The 26,614-nt window shown below is 41.4% G+C and overlaps 1 protein-coding gene across 26 annotated transcripts in view; it reads left to right on the plus strand.

Annotated features, from left to right (window-relative positions):
• Positions 1-26,614, plus strand: part of MAP2 (microtubule associated protein 2) — a 350,150-nt gene that overhangs the window by 286,242 nt on the left and 37,294 nt on the right. For 10 of the 26 annotated variants that reach the window (XM_034785842.1, XM_034785840.1, XM_034785847.1 and 7 more), the window contains 7 exons: positions 913-1,158; positions 3,620-7,477; positions 7,731-7,937; positions 8,322-8,456; positions 12,777-12,838; positions 20,481-20,634; positions 23,140-23,483. In XM_034785842.1, coding sequence (XP_034641733.1) covers positions 913-1,158; positions 3,620-7,477; positions 7,731-7,937; positions 8,322-8,456; positions 12,777-12,838; positions 20,481-20,634; positions 23,140-23,483 — 5,006 coding nt within the window. The remainder of the gene's footprint in view (positions 1-912; positions 1,159-3,619; positions 7,478-7,730; positions 7,938-8,321; positions 8,457-12,776; positions 12,839-20,480; positions 20,635-23,139; positions 23,484-26,614) is intronic. The other 16 variants (XM_034785857.1, XM_034785861.1, XM_034785858.1 and 13 more) reach the window with 6 other exon arrangements.

A 26,614-nucleotide genomic window follows, 5' to 3' on the forward strand; every position in this document is an offset into this window, starting at 1 on the left:
GCAATAAACAATAAATCACAGAAGCCCTGGGCCCCAACACCTGAGGCTGACAGGCGTTGCCCCACAGCTGTGGGAGGCTGACTGCCTGAGTGGGGGGACTGAAGCTTAAGGCGGAATTTACAGCGAACTGTTAAAGTCACGGAATCCGTGATTTCCATGACAAAATCGTATCTTTACTCATGGGGTAAGGTGCTATTCAACCTGAGTATGAGTGCCAGAGTCTGGCCCATAATGAACAGTTCATTAATCACTCTTCAATGTTCTTCTGCTGTGGCAAGAGAAGAACCAAAAATATGCTTAATATTAATATAATTATATTAGCACCACGCCAAACTAGGTGCCTTGTAGTAGGTTAACTTACTAGGCAGTTAGTGCTCAATTTCCTCAAGGTAGGGAGAGGAGTTACTTCCTGCATTGGAGAAAACAGCACATTTATAAAAAATTTCAGTGCACTTTGTGAGTACATGGATGCATCAGAATTTTCACAGCCATCTACCACCAGGCACCATCTCCATTTCCAATGAGTATTCAGGATGTTTGATCTACAGTCATCTCCGTGTTGGAAGGGCAGGTCTGTAAAACACTTTCAGCTCTCATTTTACAACCTAAACATGCTTCTCAAGGAGGGAAACAATACTGTTACATGTTGCCAAGCAAAGCGCAATTTGGCAACCAGAAAATAATACATCTTTTTTCGTTCTAAGGCAAACTCACTCGCACCCCCCCCCCCCTCCTCCCCCCCCCCCCCACACACACACACACTTGAAATGGGATGGAAGCTGACACGGCCTTGAGGTTGGACATCTAGCCCACCTTTAGAGCTGAAAGTGTTACTGTAAGAACAGTCCTACTGAACTTTGTACTTTGTGTTGTCTGCTGGTATTGATGTCACTTCCTTTTCCATCCCCCAAGAAGAAGAAACAGTAGAGAGTCCAATGGCTGAGGAAGCGAAACCAGCAGTTCTTCCTGGAAAGGAGCTGGGGAAAGACAATGGGTCTGCTGAGCCTTCAGAGCAGGCAGAGGGCCAGCTGGATTCTGGTTCGGAGGCCAAAGTGTATCGTGAAGACAGTGTGCTAAGTGTGGCACCCAGCGGGAAAAGCGTAACAGTTGTCGAGGAGGTTCCCCTGAAAGCAAATATACCTTCCTTGGCTGAGGAAGGTGTGTCCTCCTTAGGAGTGCATGCGTTTGCTGCAAATGAGTTCTTCTCCTGCTTTCTCCAGTGCTTTCCAAGGCTGCTCCATTTCCTCCTCTTCTCGTTTATTATTATTATTGATCTTGTTATTATGCTTGACGAGTATGTATCAGGTAACCCAATTTGCATAGCTGCTGTATAACGAATGGTTTCCCACCACTGCAGCTGATTCCTGATTTTTTTTACTTTGCCATGATACAATGTGCTTTGCTGCTAAGCTGATACTGCCACATCAGCCCTTTTTTCCCCCATCTCAGATGTGTTTGCCAGTCACATTGCTAATCTATGTATATACTTTTTTTCTTTTTGGTGCAGAGATTCATCTGCTTTTCTTTTAAAAAAAAAGGAGACTTACTGACTTAGACTATGACATAAAGAGGCTTAAACTATAGAAATATTTTTGCTTGCTGTGTGCAGTGTTATTATTTATTTATGCTTCAGTGCATTCTGGTTTCGTTTCCGTAAGGCTATTGCTTCTTATGTCGTATCCTCACCATTCATTGCAATCAGCTCCCCCCTTCCCTTCCCTCCTCGACCATTGCCAAAACTTTGAGTTTTCATTTATTTTAGCTTATTACGAGTTTATGGCCCAACCTGAAGTCCCTGCTCAGGCACAATTCCCATGATCCCAATGGGATTTTTGCCTTCGTAATGAAGTGTGGAATTGGGCACTTAAGGTAAAATCCTAAGGTGCTCACTTAGGCAAAACTATCAATAGTTTTGATAGTTTCGATCAAATTGAAATCAATAGTTTTGCTTGAGTAAGAATTAAGTAAGTCTTCAGGGTTTGTCCTTTTGACAGTATTTCTCATCAGTTGTTTCAGAAGGAAACATAGAGGTAATGATGAGCCATACACTTCCTAATTAAGAGATTTTGGGTGTTGGAGGCTTGTGTTTACAAAAAAAGCCTGTCCTAGTCATTTTATTTGGGCCCGGTTGAGCAAGATGAAATTCCTTTGGTATTGTATCTGCTAATATCATGTGGTATGTGCATCAGCATTACCAGCAGAGGTACAGAACTATAGGTGAAGAAAGATAGCATGTAACTAATTTGTCTCAGTGACACCACAGTGAAATCAGCTAATGGGCATTGCTTTTGCATATTATATAAGTTGTGAATAATCACCACCATCACCAAAACACCACAAAAACTTTAAAAATAGAGAGGAGGAAGAAGTATAACAATTGTGGATGTTTTTATTTGCTACTTACAATGTTAGAAGGGTGGTTAATATTTTAAGCTGAAGATAGCCTATCTAAATTTTTTAAATAATGATGAACAGATTAATTCAAATTGCTCTAAAAATGATATCAGGCCCAGACCTGTGTGCCATGCTCACACAAAGGGTTTAATTGGCTTCAACTGGAGATCTTCTGTGAGTACGGAGATCCAAATTTGTTTGTCCAAGATGTGTTGCAGCATGTTTTGGAAACATGCATCATTTATTTTTTTAAAGGAAAACTGACTAGACAATGTTATAACACATTCTGGCATAGATTTCATTATTCTTGTCTTATCATGCACTAGGGAAAGATCAATCTATTAACTACTAATAAATCATCTATAAATTAGATATTAAAATGTTACCAAAGAATATTAACTATGCTAAGAATATAGCAGTAACAGATGTCAGAGTAACATTTTGATTAATTTTAAAATAATCCAGGGCCTCATTTTTCACCCGTGGTTTCCACTGACTTCATTTGGAGCTGTGAGTGCTCTGCATTTCTGAAAGCTAGCCTCTCAACTGTGGAAATACAAACAGGTCCACATCCCGTGCATGTTGCATGAGGTCAGTTTCATGAAAATAACCTGCCTTCTGCTTTTTTGCTAAAAAGCAAATGTAAAAGAGCAGTGATATTAGTTAATGAGCTCCCTCGTTCTACACTTAGCCCATGTACTGTGTATTTTAATATTTCCTTTGATTAAGCTAGACACACAAAAACTTGTGATTTAAAAAGAGATGTAGTATTACGTAAATGCATATATTGTGTATTTCAAGCACATATACAAGGATACTGTTACTTGGCCAAATCTTGCAGATATTTACCAAAGCAAAATTTGTATTGACTTCAGAGTCTAGCAAAACATTCAAATATTAATTGAGGGATATTTATGATTTTACTGTTACAAGTAATGAGTATGAAGAAATCACATGAAACAAAAGGGTATATTTCTTATTTCAGTGGAGACAGATTTACATGTGTAACTCATATTATCATTAATTCACTTATAAAACCTTGTGCATCAAGAGGAGAGGAGAGTACAACACTTTAAAACAAATTTCTAACTGAATAGCCTTGCTGCATGGTTGCATATTTTCCCCTCTCCCTTCCATTAATCATACCAAGATATTGTTGTAAGCTAAATGACTGTCTATACGTACTTTAAATAATTTGTCATAAAACCCAACCAAACTACTTCAGATTTACTTACAGCCTCGAAGATGGAAATCCGTGACCAGGAGGGCACAGGCCCTTTCACAGCTGAGCCATTAGACACAAAGGATCGTGAGTCAGAGAAAGACAGTAAGACTGATGAGCAATCTAAACATGATGCCTTAGTTCCACAGCCAGCAAAAACTGAGATTCTAGATAAAAAGGAGTCACGGGGCAAAGAAGAGGAGAAAACGCATCCAACTGTGTCGGGACAGACTTTGGATGCAGATCTGCAAAAGAAAGGGGAAATAAGTTTTGCAGACCCAGGTGCTGATTCAACTGCAGAGTCTCTTGTATCTCAAGGACGCAGGGACTTGTCAGCTGACCTGCCGAAGGCGAGTAAAACAGATGGAAGGAGTACAGATACCCAGATACCATCTAACCAGGCTATACCCCTGACATATAAAGATGACTTTACAGAAACCCAGAAGAGTAATCTTGCTCTTTTGCCTTCAGAATCTAGAATTGACGTGTCTGGTGCTGCCAAAAGTGAACCTCTTTCAGAAACTCCAATGACTGTCTCACAGAAATCACAACTTGAAGACAGTTGCAAAACAAAACAAGAGTTCCCTGACAAAGAGACTGCCAAAGATCTTTCGAAAGATGAAAAGATCCACAAGGACAAAACAGAAAAGCCAGAGGCAGGAGAAGTCTCTGCAATGGCTGCAGATGCCCCCAAACGAACTACAGAGGAAAGACCCATCCAGAAAGTTTCTACCTGGGGGGAAGAAAAGGACATGACAAGGGACGAGAGTGATGAGGAGGAAAGATACGGCTTCCTGGATTGGCAGCCCTCCAAAGTATTAGATGATAGTAAACTTTATGTGGAGCAAGAAGATAAAATAGTTGTTCCAGACAAAGCAGTTGTTAGTGAAGCTAAAAAGTCATCTGATGGTCTCAAAGCAGAAGAAGAGACTGATCGAACTGGGGTCTCAACAGTAGTAGATGCCAAAAAGGAAGAGCAGCAGAGCACAGAGACCCCCATTGGCAAGTTAAGCCATGAATCAGTTCCTGAGAAAGCAAAAGAACCTATAGATACAGTTCAGTTATCTAAAACACCAGAAAAAGCTACTGATGCACCAAGGTTAACAAGTGAAAAGGGCCCAACTCATGAACTTCGTCAAGACAGAACCATTGAAAAGGATGCTAAGGAGGATACATTCCATATCTCAGATTCAGCTACTCATGAAATACAGGTAGAGGAGGATAGGTCAGGAATGTCAAAGTATTTTGAAACATCTGCTTTGAAAGAGGAAGCAACAAAAAGTGACACACAGCAGCAAGGCAGTGATTACTATGAACTAAGTGACACTAAGGAAAGTGCATATGAACTTTATCATGCAGATCCTCTACTATCTAAAAAGGAAGACAAAAAATTAGAGCCAGAAACGGATCAACCATCCAGTGTCCCTGCTCATGAAATAGGATATAGTACTCTTGCTCAGAGTTTTCCATCAGATAAGTCTGAGGAACCTAGCTCTCCGCAGGAAAGGATGTTCACTATTGATCCCAAAGTATATGGGGATAAGAGACAAATCCATAGTAAAAATAAAGATGATTTGACTCTAAGCAGGAGCTTAGGACTTGGAGGAAGATCTGCAATAGAACAGCGGAGTATGTCAATTAACCTGCCAATGTCCTGTCTAGATTCTATAGCACTAGGATTCAGCTTTGGCCGTGCTCAGGATCTCTCTCCCCTCGCTTCAGATATTCTAACAAACACTAGTGGGAGCATGGATGAAGGTGATGATTATTTGCCAGCAACCACCCCGGCATTAGAGAGAGCCCCCTGTTTCCCTATAGATAGCACAGAGGAAGATGAAAACATTGAGGAGGAAAAAGCAATGGAAGAAGAAAATATTCAGGTTGAATCCTTGTGTGAGTCGCCCTTCCTGGCTAAAGATTATTACAAAAATGGGTCTGTAATGGCCCCTGACTTGCCTGAAATGTTAGACCTAGCAGGCACAAGGTCTAGATTAGCTTCTGTGAGTGCTGATACAGAGGTGGCGCGAAGAAAATCGGTTCCTTCTGATGCTGCTGTAGAAGACAGTGGTGCGTCCCTGCCTCCTGTGACTGATGAAAACCACATAACTCTAAAAGCTGAAAGTCAGCTAGAAGACTTAGGCTACTGCGTTTTCAATAAGTACACAGTCCCACTACCTTCTCCAGTCCAGGACAGTGAGAGCCTAACAGGTGAAATCTGCCCCTTTTATGAAGGCAGGGATGAAAAAATGAGAAGAGGACTGGCAGCTGACCTCTCTTTGATAGAAGTGAAGTTGGCAGCAGCTGAAAAGTCTAAAGAAGAATTCAGCAGCGAAAAAGACTTGAGTCCAAACATCTCCAGTGATGCAACAGTTCTGGGAAGGGAGTTTGAGCAGGAGAAAAAAGGCTCTGATAAGCTAGATACCGTGCTAGAAAAAAGTGAGGAACAAGTTGATTCCAAAGAAATCTATTCCCTTGAAGATACAAAACATGAGAAAAAAAGGCCTGATGCTATTTTAGAAATGAAAGAAGAAGGTACAGTTGATAAACTTCCTGTAGCCGGGCCGGAGAGTGATACTGCATATGACAAAGCATTAGAAAAAGAGGTAACAAAAGAAAAAGATCTCGTTTCTTTACTGACTCAGAAGGAAGAAAACTCTCTTAGCATTATACCAAAGGTAGCTGAGATAGAAACACCACACAGGCCAGACTACAATGCTATAAAACACGATATGGATGTTGCTGCCAGGAGAGCTGACCAGGAATACCAGACCCAGCTACATACTGAGATCAGTGAGTTTGCTGCAGCTGGTTCAAAGCAGGACACAGATTCTGTACAAAAAGCAGAGCCTGAAGCCCAAGAATCTCAGCAGCAGCAAAAGGACCTGGCCTCTTTGCCCAAAGAACCAAAGGAGGCAGATGTTCTTTCAAGAACTGAGCCTAGTGAAATGAAGGACAGCACCAAACTATCTGAGTCTGAAATTAAGGAGAAAGTGCCTAAGCCTGATCTGGTGCATCAGGAAGCAGTAGATAAAGAAGAATCTTACGAGTCTAGCGGAGAACATGATCAAATCCAGGAAGACGTAAATGGAGAATCTTTGAAACCTGATGACGGCAAAATAGAACCTCAGAAACTACCTGTATCAGAAGAAGAGATTACATCACAATTGCCAGTGGAAGAACCTTCCCTCGAGCTTGCCATTTCAAAACCTGATTCTCTGCAAGAAGAGACAGCTGATATCCAAATGGAGAGCATACCACAGCCTAAAGAAGAAATTAAAGAGATGACTCCAGACATAGCTGTGAGACCTGCAGAAACCACGGAGCAGCTACCGTGTGATTTAACACCTGAGTCTGTAAAAGGCAAAGAGCATGAAGAAAAAGATGAAGAAAAAGAAGAAGAAGATGATAAGCATCAACTCGTGTCAGACATGCACCAGGAAATAGAGTTGGAGGCACCTGCTGGAGAAGAGGCTCCGACTGAGTCTGGCCCAGAGGAAATGCCTGAACTGAAAGGAGTTATTGAGTCTGTTGTGACAATTGAGGATGACTTCATCACGGTGGTGCAGATGACTGTGGATGAGGGCGAATCTGCCTCTCACAGCGTACGCTTTGCTGCCGCACAGCAGGAAGAAATGGAAAGAAGGGACTCCCTGCCTGAAGAGGAAGTGGAGATGGAGATGGAGGAACCCGCTGACATCCAGGCAGAGCCCACAGAGGGCTCGCTGGAAGCTCCCGCTTCACCCGAGAAGGAGGAGATCCTGCTAACCGATTACAAGACAGAGACATATGATGATTACAAAGATGAAACAACTATCGATGACTCCATCATGGACACGGACAGCCTGTGGGCAGATACTCAAGGTGTGCATTATCCTTTTTAAAAAAATGTTTTTGCTTCCCAACAAACCATAATGATTAAAAAGCATAATAATAATAATAATAATAATATAATAGTAATAATAATTTCAGCACATTTCAGAAATGTTATAAAATAATCTGCCATTTATTTTAAACAATCTGCTGTATTTTCAAATTTCTTTCCCCTCCACCAAAGCGTTGTTAACATTTGTTACTAATTTTCTGTTTGTTGTTATAATTTGCTCTGACCCTACAGATGATGATAGGAGCATCATGACAGAACAGTTAGAGACTGTTCCTAAAGAGGAGAAAGCAGAGAGAGAATTGCGAAGATCATCTCTCGATAAGCATAAAAAAGAGAAACCTTTTAAAACTGGGAGAGGCAGGATTTCTACTCCTGAAAGAAAAATAGCTAAAAAGGAACCTAGCACACTCTCCAGAGATGAAGTGAGAAGGAAAAAAGGTTCATTTAACACTCACTATTACCATATTTTTGCTGTTGTACAGTACTGCCAGGTTACTCTGTTGTAGAAGTTGAATGTTATGATAGTACTAACTAATACTATTTAATCAGACATTGTACAGTTACGTCAAAACAAGGTGCTAGGCTCACCCCTCTGTTACTCCAGCTTTATGCCCATATGGTGGATAAGGCAACACATCTGGGGTCAATGCACTACTCCTTTGCCTCTGCAAACTAATTAATTCCTCAATTCAGTCCAATGCAACCTACAGCATCAAACTGGAATAACAGAGCAGTGGGTCTGGCCAATGGTTGATTTGTTATCATGTAAAACTGTTTGGGCTTTTTTCCTGATTGTGTGCTTTTGTGTTTTCTTGTCCATAGCAGTGTATAAGAAAGCTGAACTTGCTAAAAAATCTGAAGTTCAGGCCCACTCTCCCTCCAGGAAAATCATTTTAAAACCTGCTATCAAATATACTAGACCAACTCATCTCTCCTGTGTTAAACGGAAGCAGACAGGTGACTGTGCTGTGTTCAATTATGCAATGTGGCTGGCAAACATAGACACTTTTTTTTTAAATCTCATTGCTATAGCAGCTTCTCTATTTTTTTATTTTTATTTTTCCTCCGAGAATATCAACCTTCATGAATAATATTACTTTTCGGTGTTTTGTATCATTCTTCTTTTTCGGTATTTCTTTATTTCTCTATTTGTTTGACAGAGGCCATGATCATGTATGCTTGTCATTGCTCGGCCTTCCAAGTGCCGTGATTGTATCTTGGCATTGTGCTTGAATGTGGTGTTGTAGGAATCTCTATTTTCATTATTTGTATTTGTTTATTTATTTTGTGGTGAATTTACATGGTGGGACAGTGTTGAAAGCTTAAACCATGGTCTACATATCCATTATTTTGCTTTTTTCTCTCATGCATAATAAGAAGACTTGTATATTGCTCATTTCTACTTATCTGCATTGGCACTTCCAAATCTGTTACTGATGTTTATGACTTCAAGCCAAAACCCACAGGGAGAATCTGGAATGCAGAGTACGACGCTGAGAGAGAAGAAATCTGGGCTCAAACGACAAATGCATTTCAAGCAAAAGTGGTTTTCAAAATCTTAGTATTTGATAGGGGAAGATGAGAGAGAGACAACCAGTGATTCTCACAATATCTAAATAGATATGTCATTATTCAGAAGACCAGAATTAGAACATCTTCACTCCAGTCTCCCAGTATTATTCTTGATGGCACTGTCAGATCAGGGTGGAAAGGGAAGTATTGGACTTGTCTGTTTTTTTTTTTTTTTTTTAGAGGGATGGGACATGGTCTTCCTATAACACAGTTTGACACCTCCATGTACTGCAATGCAGTTGCTCCTTATTTACAGCAGGGTAAATGAGAAGAGAACCATGCCCCACTAGTTTACATTCAGAGTATAATGTTCTAAAATGGAAATGTTTTTATGTTTCTTGGCTCAGAAGTTAAAAACGATGTTTATTACTTTGGTTAGCAAGATATAAATTAGAGTAGTCTCCAGTGTGCTCCAACTAGCTCCAGACCACAACTGGGAGAGTAAAGGTGTCTTAAACGCACTTCATGAGCTTATTGAGACCAGAAGATGTGACCCATAATTCAAAGATTCTTCAAAGAACCCAAAGTGTGTTGTGGGATTAGGGACTAGGTGTCACAAGTTGGTTTAATGCTTTAGTCCTTCACCTTTGCAGACCAGATTTCATATCCTGCATTGGTCATTAATGAATTTTTTAACTATTTGGCATGATTTGATTGCAACTTAGGGAGGCTTAAGGCTAAAACAATGAGGTGTTTCTTCATGGCATAACTCATTGGCTTTATAGATTTACAGTCTTGCAAATATCCACATCTCTTTCTTATGTATACTGCTATTGTTCCCTCCCATGGGCTACCACTAAACCTCTAAATTTTTTTGCTTCCTATAGCCTTCTAGTCAGAATTGAGGTGTGCCAGTAGAAAAACATAGGGAAGCCTGCCCATCACTTAGACACACTCATTTTGGCTCTAGGTAGTGCTATCTGTCCCTCATTGTAATATATAAAGGAATTCACTCAAATTAAAAACAAACCCAACAGGTAGCCAAAGTGTAAAATATAATTTAAGGACAAACTCCAAATTTATTCAAGCAGTAAGAGTTGAGATCAAATAAAAACCCCTCATCCAAAACATCAGCAAACTTTGAGAGAGTTCTGAATCAGATTAAATTTTGTGGCCTTTATAATGCATGGAATCAAAACCCCGGATCTGAAATTTGGGATAATTTTGGTCTGGAACTGAACTTTGAGGTTTGGGCTCATCTGTAAAGCAGACTAACATGAACCAAATCACTGAATGAACAGAAAGTCCCCACAACCTAACATTGGCATATCCTCAAGACAGCTGAAAAATCACAAGGTAGCACACAGAACGCCTGATTTTCTTCTTCCTCCCCTTTTCTGTATCAGTGCAGTCACTCCAGTGATTGCTGCTATGGAGGGTAAGGGGGCATAGAAGGATATTTCATAGAATTGCCCGCTGGGGTGTAGACATCCAGGATTAAATATGCACACCCCTCAGGTGGACCTAACCAACACAGGGACCAGACCCGTCCCCAGGCATCTTCAGGATCCAGGAGCTGGAGGGGGGGGTATATTTTCCTAGCTGAATGGTGTAAACCAAGAAGCCTGTTTTCCATTCTTCCTTTTTGATGAATGCAAAACAATTTGTTTGAGGCAGAGTCTACTCCCATTGAAATCAATGTGAGCTTTCTTTTTGGTTTCAGTGAGAGACGAATTGGATACCTAGCCACAAATGCCCCCAGAGTGTATTCTGTATAACTCTGAGCACATTCCAAGCAGCAAAAACTTCCATGTTAGCCTTTTCTGTACTTTAAAAATGAAACTTGTCCAAAGAGCAACCGTGTGGGACACAGGTGTCTCCATTAAAAAGTCAACATTTTGTCCACATTTACCATGCAGTGAGACAGTAAATGAGATATCACAGTGTTTCTCTATAATCTCAAGGGACAGAAAATAACGCATGTCCCTGTGTAGTAACTATGGGCAGAAGCTGACTATTTTAATGGCAACCACAGTCTCCTCAAGAGTGGGATTCTCAGTAATTATGATTATTAAAAGATGCTCCTTCCTTGGAACATGAAAAGAGAAAGAAGGCAGAAGGAAAAGACAGTTTTATTTGATCATCTAAACTTTATCCTAATTTTCATCGTGTTGTTTGATTGGCTGAAGTTAGAAGACACTGCTGCCTTTGTGACATCACATCCTGGATGTCATAGGGTTAGCCAGCACAGTTGCTTAGCCTTTGAACTGGGGCAAACATGCATTAGGCTTGTCTTCCTTGTCTTAAATATGTTTATTGTGTGATTAAACTGGTAGCAGAGCACGAAAGGACAGTGTGACGTCATGATCCAGGTATTTTGCTCAGATGGAGGAGTTGTTATGCTTTCAGGTAAGTCAGTCACAGAAGCACAAAACTGTGCTCTGTACTTCATAGCTGCAGGCAGTTGGAGTTAAATACCAAAGGAAAAAGGAGAAACATTTAAAAATCAAAAAACAGCAGTAACAGATGTGGGAAAAGGTAATGCAGGAGGGTTTTATTGAGCATGTTCAGCTCTAAATGCAGAACTAAACTGTCAGCTCTCTCTCTCTCTCTCTCTCCTACTCCCTCAATTTAAAATCAAAGAAAAAGAACAAAACAAGAACATTATTTAAGAGGGCAAAATTATTGAGTGGGAAAGGCAGCCTTGTTCACAATGGAGATTGGTTGCAGAATACCATGATTTCATCCCACCCGACTGTTACAGGCAAGGGGATGTGCTGGGACAACTGCCAAGGCCAAGGGGAAACCCATCTTTGCTACCCTGGACAAAGTTTCGGGGTTGGTTTCACAGATGGAACAAAATCGGGATTATAGCTAAGAGACCTCGGCTGTGACCACACAACCTTCCTCCTATGCCCGCTCAGAGTCCAGTACTGTGCAGTTGCAAAGGATTTCACTAGTAGATAGAGTTCACATAACACATAGCTTCCTGAATAACAGCATGGTGAACACTTAGTACACACATTTCTGAAGAGCTCCTCAACTTCTAGACTTTCCCCTAGGATGGAGTCCAAGTCCAACTATATCAGTTTCACCTCAAATGTAACTCAAATCATGTTTCATCAGACAAGAACCACAGGATAACACTGAAAGAAGATAGGTGCCAGTGCTTGAATGATAAGATATTAAACTAAAGTCTCAGGGTCTGATTGACCTCTGTGTTACTCCACTTTTATACCAGTGTGACTGTATTGACATCAGTGGAGTTATAGCCGTGTATATTGGAGTGAATACACAGCAGTGAATCAGTTTCTTTTCATTTAGGGTTCTTGGCCAAGATTTTGAAAGGTGGCTAGTGAGATTGCTTGAGATTCCTTAAAGGGGCCTGATATTCAGAGGGCTATTGTTCAGTATTTTCTGAAAATTAGGCCCCTTTAAGGTGTCTCATTTTGGGCTCTCAAAATCACAAATCATTCCTCAAAAATTTTGGCTCTCAATCCTAGATCACTAGGAAGAGGAGGACATAATTCTGATTTGCTGGCTAGAATTAATAAATTAACTGGAACTATCACAAATATGGTAATGTATTCTTTTATTTCTTAAGGCAGCTGCATATACTGCATATAATAATTCACCAGATCATTGCTTTGCACGGTGCTTACAAGACAATTGATTATACTAAAGGTGTCCAGTAATTCAAAATGATTATTTTTAACCATCAAGGGTTTTTTTTGTTTTTTGTTTTTGTTTTTTTGGGTCTAACAGCGGCAGGTGGTGAAACAAACCAGGCTCCAGGTGTATTTAAACAAGCAAAGGAAAAACTTTCAGTGAGTAAAATAATCCTCTTGTCATTCATCTTTCTAAAAACTCCTTTTTGTCCTGTCTCAGGTGGTTTTGTTTTAATTTCAGTAGATAACTGTGCCTTCCCTTTAGAATTCATTTGTCATATTCATTTTTTTTATTACAGCCATTCTCCCCGCATAGCCTCTGAATTACAAAAATAGATAATTATACAGTTTTTGATAATGGTTTTTTATTATTATTATGTATTGTTTGTATTATTGTATCATCTGAGGTCACGGACAAGGACCCCATTGTGCTAGGTGCTGTACAAACACACAACAAAAGACGGCCCCTCAATCCACAGTTGACACACAGCCGCTGAGTTACAATAAAGTTTAATGTAAAGCATTTAGGGCCAGGCCCTCAGCTGGTGTGAGTCAGCATAACTCCATTGGAGCGCACTGGAGCTGCACTGATTTACCTGATCTGATTTTCTGGCCATTGTTGTCATCTTGCTGGATTGTTACATACAAGAAGAAAATCCTGCCTCATGATTGGCTGAAAAGAGTCTTGTGATGAGTCATTACATTTCTATTGCTTTTCTCCTCAGAGGTCACAGATTTCTGGAAAATGTTAACCAATGACATCTCATATGCAAATATGCCTCCTGATTGGCTTAGCTGAGGTCATGTCCTGGACCACTCTCCATCTTAGAATGTTAGGTTTAAACAAAATTGTCAAACTTCCCGTCCTCACCTTCAAGGCTCAGCACAGCCTACACCACCACTTACATCTCTGCTGCCATCCACGCCACACCTCTGACTCCCTCCAGCCCGTCCGTGAGTATTGCCCCACCTCCCCTTTAGTCATTCTCACTCTCCCGCCCTTCTCACATGTTGCCCATATACCCTTCCCACCCCAGCACTCCAGGTGCCCGACTTATGTTCTTTCAAATCCCCACTGTGTAACTCTTTTTCCAAGAAGTCCACACATGCTAGCTCACAACTGTAGCACTCTGGTGACTTACCCCTTATTGAACAACGACCACAACAAAGTGCTCCAAGATTGAACCGTACTCCTGGATCTCCCAGTGTGTTTTGTGTCTGATTTGTTTTGTCTGTCTAAATAGATTGTAAGCTCCTTTGGGGCAGGGACCATGCAACGTGCTAACCACACTGTCAGTGCTTATCCCATAATATTAGATGATACTATAATCAATAATGTTGAAGATGATGGCAACAGCTTATGTAATTTGTGGCCATCATGAGTGATGTGCCAGTTTAGATCCAAATCCAGATCTGAACTCTCCCCAAATGAGTATTTGATCCAGTGCTACAATTTTGGCCCATCTCTAGCCACAACTGAGAGATCTGTAGATATTTCTCAATAAAACATCCAGAAACATAGGTGACAGTGCATATACTGACTTCCTGTTTGGGTCAACAGCGAGGTTCATTTTCCTCTGAGGTAAATGTCTATAGTCACCTTAGCAGAAGTCAGTATCTGCTTGTTGCCAAAGCCATCAGTGCCCTTGGAAAACTACTGGCACAAACAAGCAGCGTGCATTCTTCCTCTGGGTCCATCTCCTGTCTTTGTATCTTCTTTACTCTTCCTGTCAGTTGTTTTAGGGCAAAGAGCTGAAATCTATCCGCTTCTTGCTTCCTCTATGGTCTTTCTTCTCAGTCCCCAGTCCATTCCCTTCCAGAAACACCCCTCTACCTTCTGCCTTTTCTCCTAATTCCCTGAAGCAGTCCACATCCTGACCTTTCAAGCACCTGTCCCCTATTACTATTGCATTCCCTCCTGCTTCGCTGTGTATTGTGTTGCGCAACCCTCCCAAAGTGGCCTTCTCATAACAGTTCCCCAACTCCTTTCCAGCTGTCATGTCAGGTAGCATTGCAGCTGAGTATGCTCATCGTCCATTTGCAGAGCCTTAATACCTGACTGCAACGTACATGTACTTCTGAACAACGCTCAGGAAAAGCTAAGCAGTTCTACCCTGCTGGGGAGGATCATGTCCCCATCCTAGCTGTGTGTTAAGAACATTGGCTAATTCATATCAGAAAGTATGCATTGTGACTGCCCCCTCGCTAGCTGGCTTATGATATAAAATGACGTTTCCGCGTTTCATCTTGAGCAGTTTCTTAACCATTGCAAGTGCTCATTCTTATTGTAAGGGCCATGTACTGCTCAGTCCCACATAAGCAGCCTGCCCTTGCAGCAGCAGGAGTTCTGCAAGAGACTGAAGGTAGTATATGGCCCTAAATGGGCATTTGTTTGAAAGCAAAAGTACGATGAAACACAGATAGGACAGGATTTTGCAAAATATCTTCCCATCTTGGACAGTCAAGGATGGAAGATGATATTGCAGATAAAGCACTGGGTTGGGCACCATCACATATTTCCTGTGAAAATCAGTTAATCTCTTCGGGTCACATTTTGCCACCTTTCTTCATGCTAAGTAGTACCTCATGCCACCGTGCCAAAGGAAGTTCATAGCAGAGTGAGTAGACCTCCTGAGTCCCAGAATGGTTCACAAGACCATCCTTTCTCCTTAACTGACGTAGCCTTTTAGAGACAGGAAGATATTTTGCAATACCCTGTCCTGGCTGTGTTTAGGATCCAAATTAGCTGTGCTTTTATGCAATGCAGCTACTCATGGAGTGAGATACTACTTAGTATGAGTAAGAGGGGTAGCATCTGCCTCTTTGTGCCTTCCTTGCCCAGCTGTAATATCTTCCCTACAAAGGGTGTTGTGAGAATAAATTTATTAGTCTTTATGAGATGCTCAGATACTTCAGTGATGGAGGGTATAAAAGTACTAGGTTAGATTGTAGGCCCCAAACTGCTGGTCCTCAGCCCTCTCAAAATCAGGCACAGGGGCCAGATTTGCAAAGGCATTTAGATGTCTAAAGCTATGAGTTGATGTTTAGTGGCTTTACAAAAGTGCCTAAGTGAGTTAGGTTCCTAACTCCCACAGGCTTTCTGCATCTTGAGTCACCTAAATACACTTTGTAAGTCTGCCCAAAGTATCTCAAGTTGGGCACCCAAAAATGGAGGCATGCCTAACTAGGTGAACACTTTACTATGATGGAACAGTTTTATGAAAATTATTCACTTTGTATTTAAAGCAGACATGCCATTGATCAGTTATATGCCTCCCTGTACTTTAGATAGGAAAATAATAAATATTCTAACAATGAATAATATGTGTACATAAAAGCGGTGTTTTTAGAAATACACTCACAGTGTTAAAGTATCTCCAGTCATTGAACTGAGCTCGTCTCCTACAATAGAGGCTGCCAAATTAACAATGCTTTCTACCGAGGCCCAATCTCATAATGCAGCAGGACTGAAATGATAGCTTTTATTCCTTTATTTCATTACAATTTAAAAAGTGTTTTAAACAGTGTTAATGTGCCTGATTCTGATCTCTTTTAAACTGGTGTAAATTAGGAATAACTCCACTGTAGTCGGGGGAGCTACACCAGTATAAAGTGAGAGTAGGGAGAAGAGATTCAGGCCCAGTGTTTCATGAGTGATATAACTTACAGTACCCTGATTTCTTATGGTGTCTACTGGTAAAGCTGATTTTTTCAGTCCTACTATGCATTGTTAAGAGCCCAATTCTGCAGCTCTTGCTCGTGCTGAGTAGTTCTTACACATATGTAGTCCCATTGGGACTACTCACATGAGTAATTTCACCTCTGTGTAAGTAAAGTGTTGCAGAATCAGGCCTTCGTTGCCACGATAATAGCTTCCAATTATTCTTTTTCATTATACCTTATATCCTTTAAGGGGAAAAAAAATAGAGCCAGATTACAAACCCCTTACATTAATGAGGCATTACTAAGCCAAGTAGTCCTAGTGACTTCATTGGAACTGGTGTGACACTGCTTGCCAATGTTCAGTGAGGGACTCACAATCTGCCCATCTTTCTAATGGAGTGTAATGAGTACAGAATATTGCATATTACCTTGGATTTTAAGGGTTAATACGGTAGAAGAGGTCATTTCCCCATTTTGAGTAGTACCATTAATTTTTTTTCTAAATCTCCTACTAACATTTTATTGTGGAACATTCCCAGAGAGAGAAATACTTCATATCCAGGACTTGATTTTAAAAAAGCAGGCTCTATCTTTGGTCCTGCAAATTCCCACCTGTAGTAAATGCTTACGAACTAGCCTTTTCGTCTGCACTTAAAAGAGGGGGCAAACTTGCATCTGCAAAAAAGGAGGACTGTATTGAGGCCCTTCATAGGGTATGTCTACACAGCATCTGGGACATGATTCCCAGCTTGGGTAGACAGACACCTACTAGCTCTGCTTTGGCTAGTGTCTAAAAATAGCAGTGTGGATGTGGTGGCACAGGCGGCAGCTCAGGCTAGTCACCTGAGGACAATCCCACTCGACCTCTGGGATGCATACTGAGGCATCTAGCCTGAGCCACTGTGCACACACTGCTATGTTTAGGCACTGGCTTGAACAGAGCTAGCATGTGTATGTGTACCCGAGCTGGGAATTATTTCTCAGCTGCTGTCTGGATGTACCTGTAGAGTCAATTCGATCTCGGAGCCAAATGCTGCATTTCACAATACCTATTTGCATGTGTGTCTCCGAATTTTACCTGTGCTGATTGGAAAAAGGAAGTGTAATTCATAGCTTGGCATTTTTTCATTTATCCATTTTGCATGTGTTTTCCTTTCATCTCATTGCTCAGCTTCATGTTATGTTTCTTCTGTTTGTTTTCTCATGACTAGACTTCCTCTTTGTCAAAGATTCCTGCCTCAAAGTCTAGAGCAAAGTCATTGCTTCCTCCAAGACCCAGCTCAGCTTGCTCACTAACTACTAAAAGGGCTACTTTTCTCGATACAGACAGTTACTTTGTACGGCCCTCCTCAGCAGGCCCAAGAGACTGCTTTCCATACTCAAAATCAGATGCTAAGGTAAGGTAGCAGAGTTAGAGAGAGGTAGCTCAGAAAGGGGCATTTCATGGATCTTATTCTCTCCCTGCTGAATCTAAGTAAGTCTCAGTGAAGTTACCTGGGTTTGTCGTCACATACAGCTGCACCGCTGTAGCACTTAAGTGAAGATGCTCCTACACCAACAGGAGAGCTTCTCCCGTTGGCATAGTTAATCCGCCTCTGACAAGAGGCAGTAGCTATGTCAACAGGAGAGGCTCTCCCTTAGACCTAGCGCTGTCTACATCAGGGGTTAGGCTGGTACCACTACATTGCTCGGGGAGTGGATTTTTCACACCCCTCAGTGACATAGTTATACTGAGATAGGTCTATAGTGTAGACCGGACCTTACAGCAGCACAGCTGGTGCTACAACTGTGCCACTGTAAGGTCTCCTATGTATCCTCTCTTTGCCGGCGGGAGTTAAACCACCCCCAATGAGCAGCATTAACTATGTCAGCAGGAGAGCCTCTCCTGTCAACATAGCGACATCTGCATCAGCACTTTTGACGGTGAAAGTTATGTGGGTCAGGAGGGGTGTTTTTTTCACACCCTTGACTGACAACAGCTTTACCAACAAAAGTGCTAGTGTAGACAAAGCCTCAGTGAAGTTACTTGGAGAGTTACTCAGATCCAGTGGCAGGAGACTTGGGCTCCAGGCAACAGAGCTTGAGACACAACATATATAGAAACAAAGGAGATTATTACAGATTCTTCAGGATAAATTCAGCTATATCATAAATGACATAAATTATACCACTAACTCTCCTTTGTCCTATGACTGTAGAAGTGTTGACTACCCACTTCGCCTGGAATGGTTTCTTGCAACACGTGTTAGCTCCTTATCTTTTCCACTTTATATTTAGCTGTGACACTTCAAGTACATTTCCCAGACCTGAAGAGCTTTGTGTAAGCTCAAAAACTTGTCTCTTTCACCAGCAGAAGTTGGTCCAATGAAAGATATTGCCTCATCCACCTTGTCTCTCTAATATGCTGGGATCAACATGGCTACAACCCTGCAAAAACCATGAATTATACATGTAGGGCCAGATCCACCCTTGGTGAAATGGACAGAGTTCCCTTGACTTCAGTGGAGTTGCACCTATTTACAAAAGTAGAGTAGCTAGCCCCGGAGTAAATTGGTCATAAAATAAATGTAAGTGGCTAAGGACAGCAGCACCAACATGCCTTTCAGTAAGTTTGTAATTTACACTCATTTAGTATTCTGGGGGGACCAAATGCAATCCCTAGCATAAGAGGGCACAACTTTCAATGAAAGCTGAGACCGATTACCTTAGGGGTAAAATTTAGCCCTACAAGTGTTAAGGATGCTGCAGGAAGAGAAGCCTGCTTGTCTTACACTTTCCCAATGACGGCTTGCTCTTCCAGCCCCCCTGTGCATACATTTCACTTGTTTTACACACCCACTGAAGGCCAAGTTGGTGAACACTACACTGCTTAGCCACTTCGCCCCACTTGCAACCATTTTCCCACCAACCCACAAAGATGCTTCTTGTACGAGTTGGGATAATTTTTGGTATTTGGCCCTGGGATTACCACAGGAGACACCTGCTTATGCCAGGCTGCATTTGGCTACCCATCTCACAAGTGCACAAATACTTGAACATACTCAGATGTACACTGATCTAAGTGAAGTAAAGAAGCAGACACACGCTGATCTAAACATGGAAAAGGTCAATAAAGAAGAAAACAGGCTAAGGCTCCAGCAGCTAATATCCCTGCTTTGAAAATTTAATCAGCAGCCTAAATTCTCCAAAATCTCATTTTTGAGGAAAATATAACACTCTTTTAGTGCTTCAAAAGGCAGCATTTCAGCACTCATGTTACCTAATAATGTAGAGTCTGAAACGTCCTGGGGGGCCGATCCTGCAATCCAACTGCAGGTGGAATCCCATGGGACTTCAGGATTGGGCCCCGGATCTTTGCTTCCACTTGCATAAGAAAGCCCATTAGACTAAATGATCTTTCAGGATTTCTTGTTCCATGACTTCCTAACCAGAACGCCTCTTTCACTAAGAGCCAAAGCCCACTGAAACTGATAGAAAGACCCCCAGATTTGGCTTCATTGGGATTTGGATCACGCTCCAAGGGTCCATTTTTGCCTCACTGAACTCACGTCGGGTTTTGAAATTGACTTCAGTGGGAGCAAAATCAGGTCTTGATACATTTTTGGTCAAATCAGTGAAACAGCATATATATTCAGGGTCTATTCAGTGAAGCCAGGAAATAAACAGAGGGGAATTTCCCCTGAAATAGTCAACCAGACATTTAAGGAGCCTTGTAAAAATGTGTTCAGCATTGTCTTAGGCAAACTGAAAAACTAGAGTGGGATTTCAAAAGGATTCAGTATTGACCGAACTCAGCTCTCATTGAAGTCAGGGGGAGTTTTGCCATTCACTTCAATGAGAGCAGAGTTCAGCCAACGCTGAGCACTTTTGAAATTTCTTCCCCTAAGAGGCAGTCAATCTAAAAGCTAGATGTCCAAAGTCAGTAAATCCCAAGGGAGTTAAGTGACGCATCACACCTGGGTAATCATCAGAGCTTCCTGCATGAAATGTAAAGGAACTGGGCGTCATTTGATCTCAGTTGCACTGGTCTGAGTCAGGGACTACCATGAAATCGCACGTGTATTAAACTAGTGAGAGATCACAATCTGGATAATTATGTTTACTGCAAAGCCATTTTTTTCCTTTTTGCTCCTATCAGGATGGAATAACCAAGAGTCCAGAAAAGCGTTCCTCTCTACCAAGACCTTCCTCCATCCTCCCCACTCGGAGAGGTATATCAGGAGACCGGGACAGAGATGAGAATTCTTTCTCCCTCAATAGCTCCATCTCCTCTTCAGTACGACGGACTACCCGTATGTTTCTCTGCAAACCTAACTCTCCTGGGGCCTTCACCTGCCCTTGCTATATATTTCACACACTTGCTAAATCCATCCTTACCTTTTCTTTGCCTTTAAGAAGTAGGCCTGAGTTGTACTGCTGGGCCCAGAGATCTGGACCCGAAATTGGCCATGTTCAGATTTGGGGTGCTGTTGTGACCCAATATAGCGACAAAGGTTTGAGTCCAGGTGTGGAACCGATCTTTGGGTTGCTCAGACCTAGGGCTGCAGTTGAGGCCCTTCTCTTGTATAAAAAAAATTCCCTTCACATGGGTTTCCCAGTTGTGTGACACATTTAATATAGACTATTTATAAACAAACAGAAAAAAGAAACTCACTCAGTGTGAGCAGTATAATTTAAAAATAATAATAATTGTGATGATCTCATGAAAATGGAAGGCTTATTTAATAAATACCAAGATTTGTTGGTTTGGTTTAATGGTCTCCTGGTGCCTAGTTAATGCCAAGCTAGGAAGAAGCTTTACCTAAAAAGAGTTGTATGTAAGTTATTGGGGTGACTCATCAGAAGAAAGGCACAGCAGTTAACCAGCAAGGTCTTTTTATCAGAATGTGAGAGTGCTGTTAGCAGCTACAAGTAGGGCAGCACTTAGCACCCAGCGTACTGGGTGTGGTTAAGTAAGAGGAGTTTTGGAAGGTTAGAAGGGAGCACTTGTATCTGTAGAAAACCTATTGCAGTCATTAGCTCACCAGTTGGATAACAGGGAGAAGAAAGCAAGCAGTATCGAAGGCTGAGCCAGCAAGCAGGACAGCAATCAGGAAAGGGGGCTGCTTCTAGCTGCTGCCATGTTTGTGTTGTACTCGGAGCATAAGGGAGAAAGCAATAATGAAGACACTTAGTGAAAGTACCCTAATGGAAGGTGTATACTATTGAATGCATCCAGAGAGTTTACCAGCCAGGATTTCCAGGAGTTGAAGGGGGGACCTGTTTGCACAGGAGCAAATCTATAGACCCATACATCTAAACAAGTTACCCTAAGACCAAGAAAATGTAACCACCCCTCTCTCCAGACATCCCCCATTGCCAGTCTAGCATTCAGCTCAGGCCTCAGAACCTGGCTTGGTACTCTCCTGTCCCGCAGGAATTCTTCTGTCTCTTCAGAAACCATTCTTACAACCTTTTTCAAAGAAGCCTAAGAACATAAGAACGGCCATACTGGGTGAGGCCAATGGTCTATCTAGCCCTGTGTTCTGTATCTGATAGTGACTGCTGCTGGATGGACAGAACGAGGCAATTTTGAGTGATGGAGCCCCAGCTGTCCAGTCCCAGCATCTGGCAGTCAGTGGTTTAGGGATACCCAGAGCATGGGGTTGCATACCTGACCATTTTGATTAATTGCCTCTGATGGACCTATCCTCCATGAACTAATTCTTTTTTGAACCCCGTTATATGTTTGGCCTCCACAACATCCCCTGGCAATGAGTTCCACAGGTTGACTGTGTGTTGCATGAAGAAGTACTTCCTTATGTTAGTTTTAAACCAGCTGCCTTTTAATTTCATTGGGTGACCCTTAGTTCTTGTGTTATGTAAAGGGAGTTAGATACCCAAATCCCACTGAAAATCCTTTGAAAATCCCAGTTTGAGTATCAGGGGTAAAGTACAGCCCCTCTCAGTGCACAGTGACCCCTGGCTGGCATAGCAGCAAATGAACAACTTGCCCATCCTTCTGGCTGGGGCAGATGTATACCAGAGTGCATTTGCCAAAAGGGGTGGAAGCCTGAGGGGAAAAAAAATAAAGGCTGCAGGGAGGCAGGAAAATCCCATTCTCTCTCCTGCACAGTCAGTGCAATGAGAGAACCCTAATTGACGGTTGGTTGGGAAAGAAAGAGCCCAATCTGGGAAAAGTGAAGGTGAGAGTAAAGAGTGATTAATCCATTTAATGTGTCGTGTTCAACAAAGAGGCTTTCTCCTTAGCCCCAGGAGCACCGGTACCTTGGGTCTCATCCATCCCCAGTGAAATAAATAGAATGATTCCGATTGACTTCATTGGCCATTAAATCAGTCCCTTTGAGTGCACTAAGAGGACTCTTCTGCAAACTCAGTGGAAGCCAAGGACGTGCATCCATACAGCAAGCAAATTACCTGGGGGGCAGATCCATAGGTTGAGTAAATGATCATTGCTCTTTTGAAGTCAATGTGGCTATGACTGTTTACACAAGCTGAGGATCTACTCTCTGGATTCTATGTAGATACAAAGCTACTAGCTATCGTACATGACCGAAAGCAGCCAGGTATTTGAAATCTGCTGTTCAAAAGTTTACGATCGAAACCATCTCCACTATATAGACTACATTAATGCCTAATCCAAAAGCCCACTGAAGTCAGTGTGCGTCTGTCCATCGAGTTGGTGGGCTTTGCTTCAGGATACTTATCATTATAGGTGTCATAGTCTGTGGAGACACACTATGAAGAAAAAAATGATTTATCCATGTGGTTTTAACGCTGTTGTGTCTTCAATATAGGATCGGAGCCAATTCGCAGCAGGACAGGAAAGAGTGGCACTTCTACGCCCACTACTCCTGGATCCACTGCCATTACCCCTGGTACCCCACCCAGCTACTCCTCCCGTACCCCAGGCACTCCTGGGACCCCAAGCTATTCCAGAACCCCTCATACTCCAGGCACTCCCAAGTCTGCTATATTGGTGCCCACTGAGAAGAAAGTCGCCATCATACGCACTCCTCCAAAATCTCCAGCCACACCTAAGCAACTACGACTTATTAACCAGCCTCTGCCAGACCTCAAGAATGTCAGGTCCAAAATTGGATCGACAGACAACATCCGGTACCAGCCAAAAGGGGGACAGGTAAGAATTTACTCTAAATGCACAGTGAAGGTATTAATGTGCTGGGAAGGTTGCAATTTTGAGGATGTCCCATAAATTAACAGACAGAGCATTGCATCTGTTTTCACAGTTAGATGCTTTTTATTTAAATGATTTTAAATTGTGAGAGCCTGGCTTATCTTCAGAAAATTGTCTGGTAAACTGAAAATTAACTCTGGGAAAGATTTTTTTTCATGCCTCACTGAGATCAGTTGAGAGGTCTGCTGTACTTTCCAAATCAGAGATGTGTTTTAGCCTATATCCAGAAGCTACTGCTTATTCAGTCCACTGTTTAAACAGCAATGACTTAATAAGCTTAACAGAGAGACAGGTAGTAGCCTTAATTAGAGGCAAAGTGTTTTATTAGATTTAAATAACTGTAAAATGCAGGAAATGAATATGAGGAAATAGAAGTATGTAAAATAATGAATGGCATAAAGAAGATAGATTGTGAGCTTCTGTTCTCCCAATTTCAGAGCAAGAACAAGGGATCAGAGAATAAAATTAAAAGGGGACAAATTCAAAAGTTATAAAATTAAATACTATTTGACACATTGTATTATTATATTGTGGAGCTCGTCATTACAGGAAGTTGTTGAGGCCACGACCTTAGTACAATTCAAAAAGGGATTGGACATTGATACGGGTAACCAGAATATCTAGATTTATTATAGTTAATGCTTACAACAATTTTGGAATATTAAACCTCATGCTTTTGGCCTTAAGCCAATCTGTAACTATTAGAGACCGAGATGGGATCTAATACGTCTGCCTACACTGGAGTTCTTATATCTTCCTCTTGAAGCATCTGGTACTGGCCACTGTCACAGGACTAGATGGACCTCAGGCCTGGTTCAGCATGGCAGTTCTTATGTTCCCAGACAGAGTGTATTGTATAAAATAATTACATTATACTAATGCATGCTTTGTTAGCTCACACTTTGCTTTCAATGGCTATCACCTTTGGGTCACATATTGGTCTGCGTAGCGCTTCGTTTCCATAGCAACAGCTACTCCTGTTCCTTATCTCCTTTAAGGGAAAGGGGAAATGTCTGTACATACATCAGTAGAGGCCAGAATTATTTGCAACCAAGCAAGCTTTCTGCTCATAAAAGGCCATTGCTGTATCTCGTAACTTAGAGGCAGTGGCAATCGGTTTTATTAGTTATATTGTTTCAGAAAGGAAACCAATTTTATATAGGACTGGACGAGCTGGATCAGTAAAACTAAAACCAACAAGACATATACCTAAAACATGGAGCAAATTCAACCTCCTTTTGAGGTTATACAAATTTTGGTTACTTTATTTATCATAAAATGTTCGTCTGCCCTTCATGTTGACTCATGATCCAAATTTGCAAGGGTCTGAGTGCCCCCTACAAAGCACTCTGCATCCTTAGCTCCCATTGGCTTCATTAGAAGTTGAGCGTACTCAGCACCTCACAAGAATAGCATACTGAGTGTCCGCCACTCCAGTGGATTCTGGGTCCAATTCTGCAGCCTCTAGGGGGTCAGAACATTTGTTTGAGTCAGAAGAGGGCAGATATCAAAATGCTAAATATCCATACTTATACCAGAACCTGCTGGACAGTCTTGCATGAAAGCTAGTTCTCACAAGGTTTCCAAACCTGAGATCCAGACCTCCAAAACACTGAGGTTCACCCTTCATTAATTTTAAATAAAAGTTGGATCTTAACATTTTAACTTTGCATATCCATTCATTGCAGGTATTTGGGAGTGAAAAAATGCTTAATGATACATTAGATCCCAATGCAACTCTCAGTATGTAGACTCTGATCCTGCCAGGTGCTTTAGGGTGATCAGCCCCTTGCAGAATTAGTAGCCAAGTAGTCCAATAAGGATAGTGCATCACCAAGTGTATCTTCTTCATTTATTTTGACACGTCTTTTTGATTATTTCTGATATTACTTCATCTCAACCTTTCTGTGTTCTGTAGTACATGTTGTAAAAGCTGTACTGTGGTATAAGCTGTGGTATATAAGACCTCTTTACAGCACCCTGACAAACTTTTACTCCTAGTAAATTTCATGCTACATAAAATCCTTGCTAAGCTGTAAGAAGGGACCTGAGAATAGTTGTTTTTGTGTTTGTGTTATAAAGAATGATCAAATGGATTATCTCAGTGAGGATTAACAAGCTTTACAGTATTGTATGTATACGAGTGTCTCCAATCAGTTATTGTACAAACCCTTACTTACAATTTTACCTTGTTTTTCTGCCAGATATTGTGGTCCTCATATGCTGAGATTTTTTTCTCAAAGTAATAAGTATTATTTCTCCTTCAATGATATATAGCAATTGGCAGTTCTTTCTTCTGGGGATCACAGGGGAAATTTGATGGGTGAATATAAAAAATATTATTTAAACTAAAGGATTTTGATCCTTTGTTCCTCAGTGCTTTGTGATCATTATATGTGGCTTGGGCAAAGAGAATGACTCACTGAGTACTTCTTTGTGCTTCTCTCGATCATCTTTCCTCAGTCTAAACAAGAGTTTGGGGTTGTTGTTTTTTTCTTTTCTGTTGTTCAGTCTTACAGCATCAGCCTATCATGTTAAAATGTGAAAACAAATTTATTTTCTTTGTGGTTGCCTGCCAGTGTATGAAAATGAGCTGCTGTCTGCTCTCTGCTTTTACTGATGATGTATGAAACAAATAGATGGCAGCTTGAGCTTTATAACCTGAGCTGAAGTTGCAGTACTGATAGTAATAATCATAGGAAAAAAACGTCTGGGCAAGTAAGCAAAGACGACAGGGAAATTATATCAAGAGTATTGCTTTGCAACCTTAAAGTGTCATTCAGAGACACAATCTTTTGTTTCACCAGAGGCATGTGTTAACCTAACACATAGTCCATTCTTGGCTTACTGCGGTCCTGGGGAAAGCAGTTGCATTGCAACAGTGCCAGAGTTTGATGTGCACGGTTGAAGAAGCAGGAGGTGTTTGAATGTTAAATAAATCAAGAAAGAAATACAGGGTTTCAGCCTTGAATCTCTTCAGAAGCTCATCAGCCAACAAATTAATTTAAATTCAGCTCTGTCTCACCATTTAAAAACGTTTAAAAAGGAAAGCGGCTTTACAGGACAGAAAAAAA

Source organism: Trachemys scripta, chromosome 11 (genome assembly GCF_013100865.1).
Source record: "Trachemys scripta elegans isolate TJP31775 chromosome 11, CAS_Tse_1.0, whole genome shotgun sequence".
Lineage (NCBI taxonomy): Eukaryota > Metazoa > Chordata > Testudines > Emydidae > Trachemys > Trachemys scripta.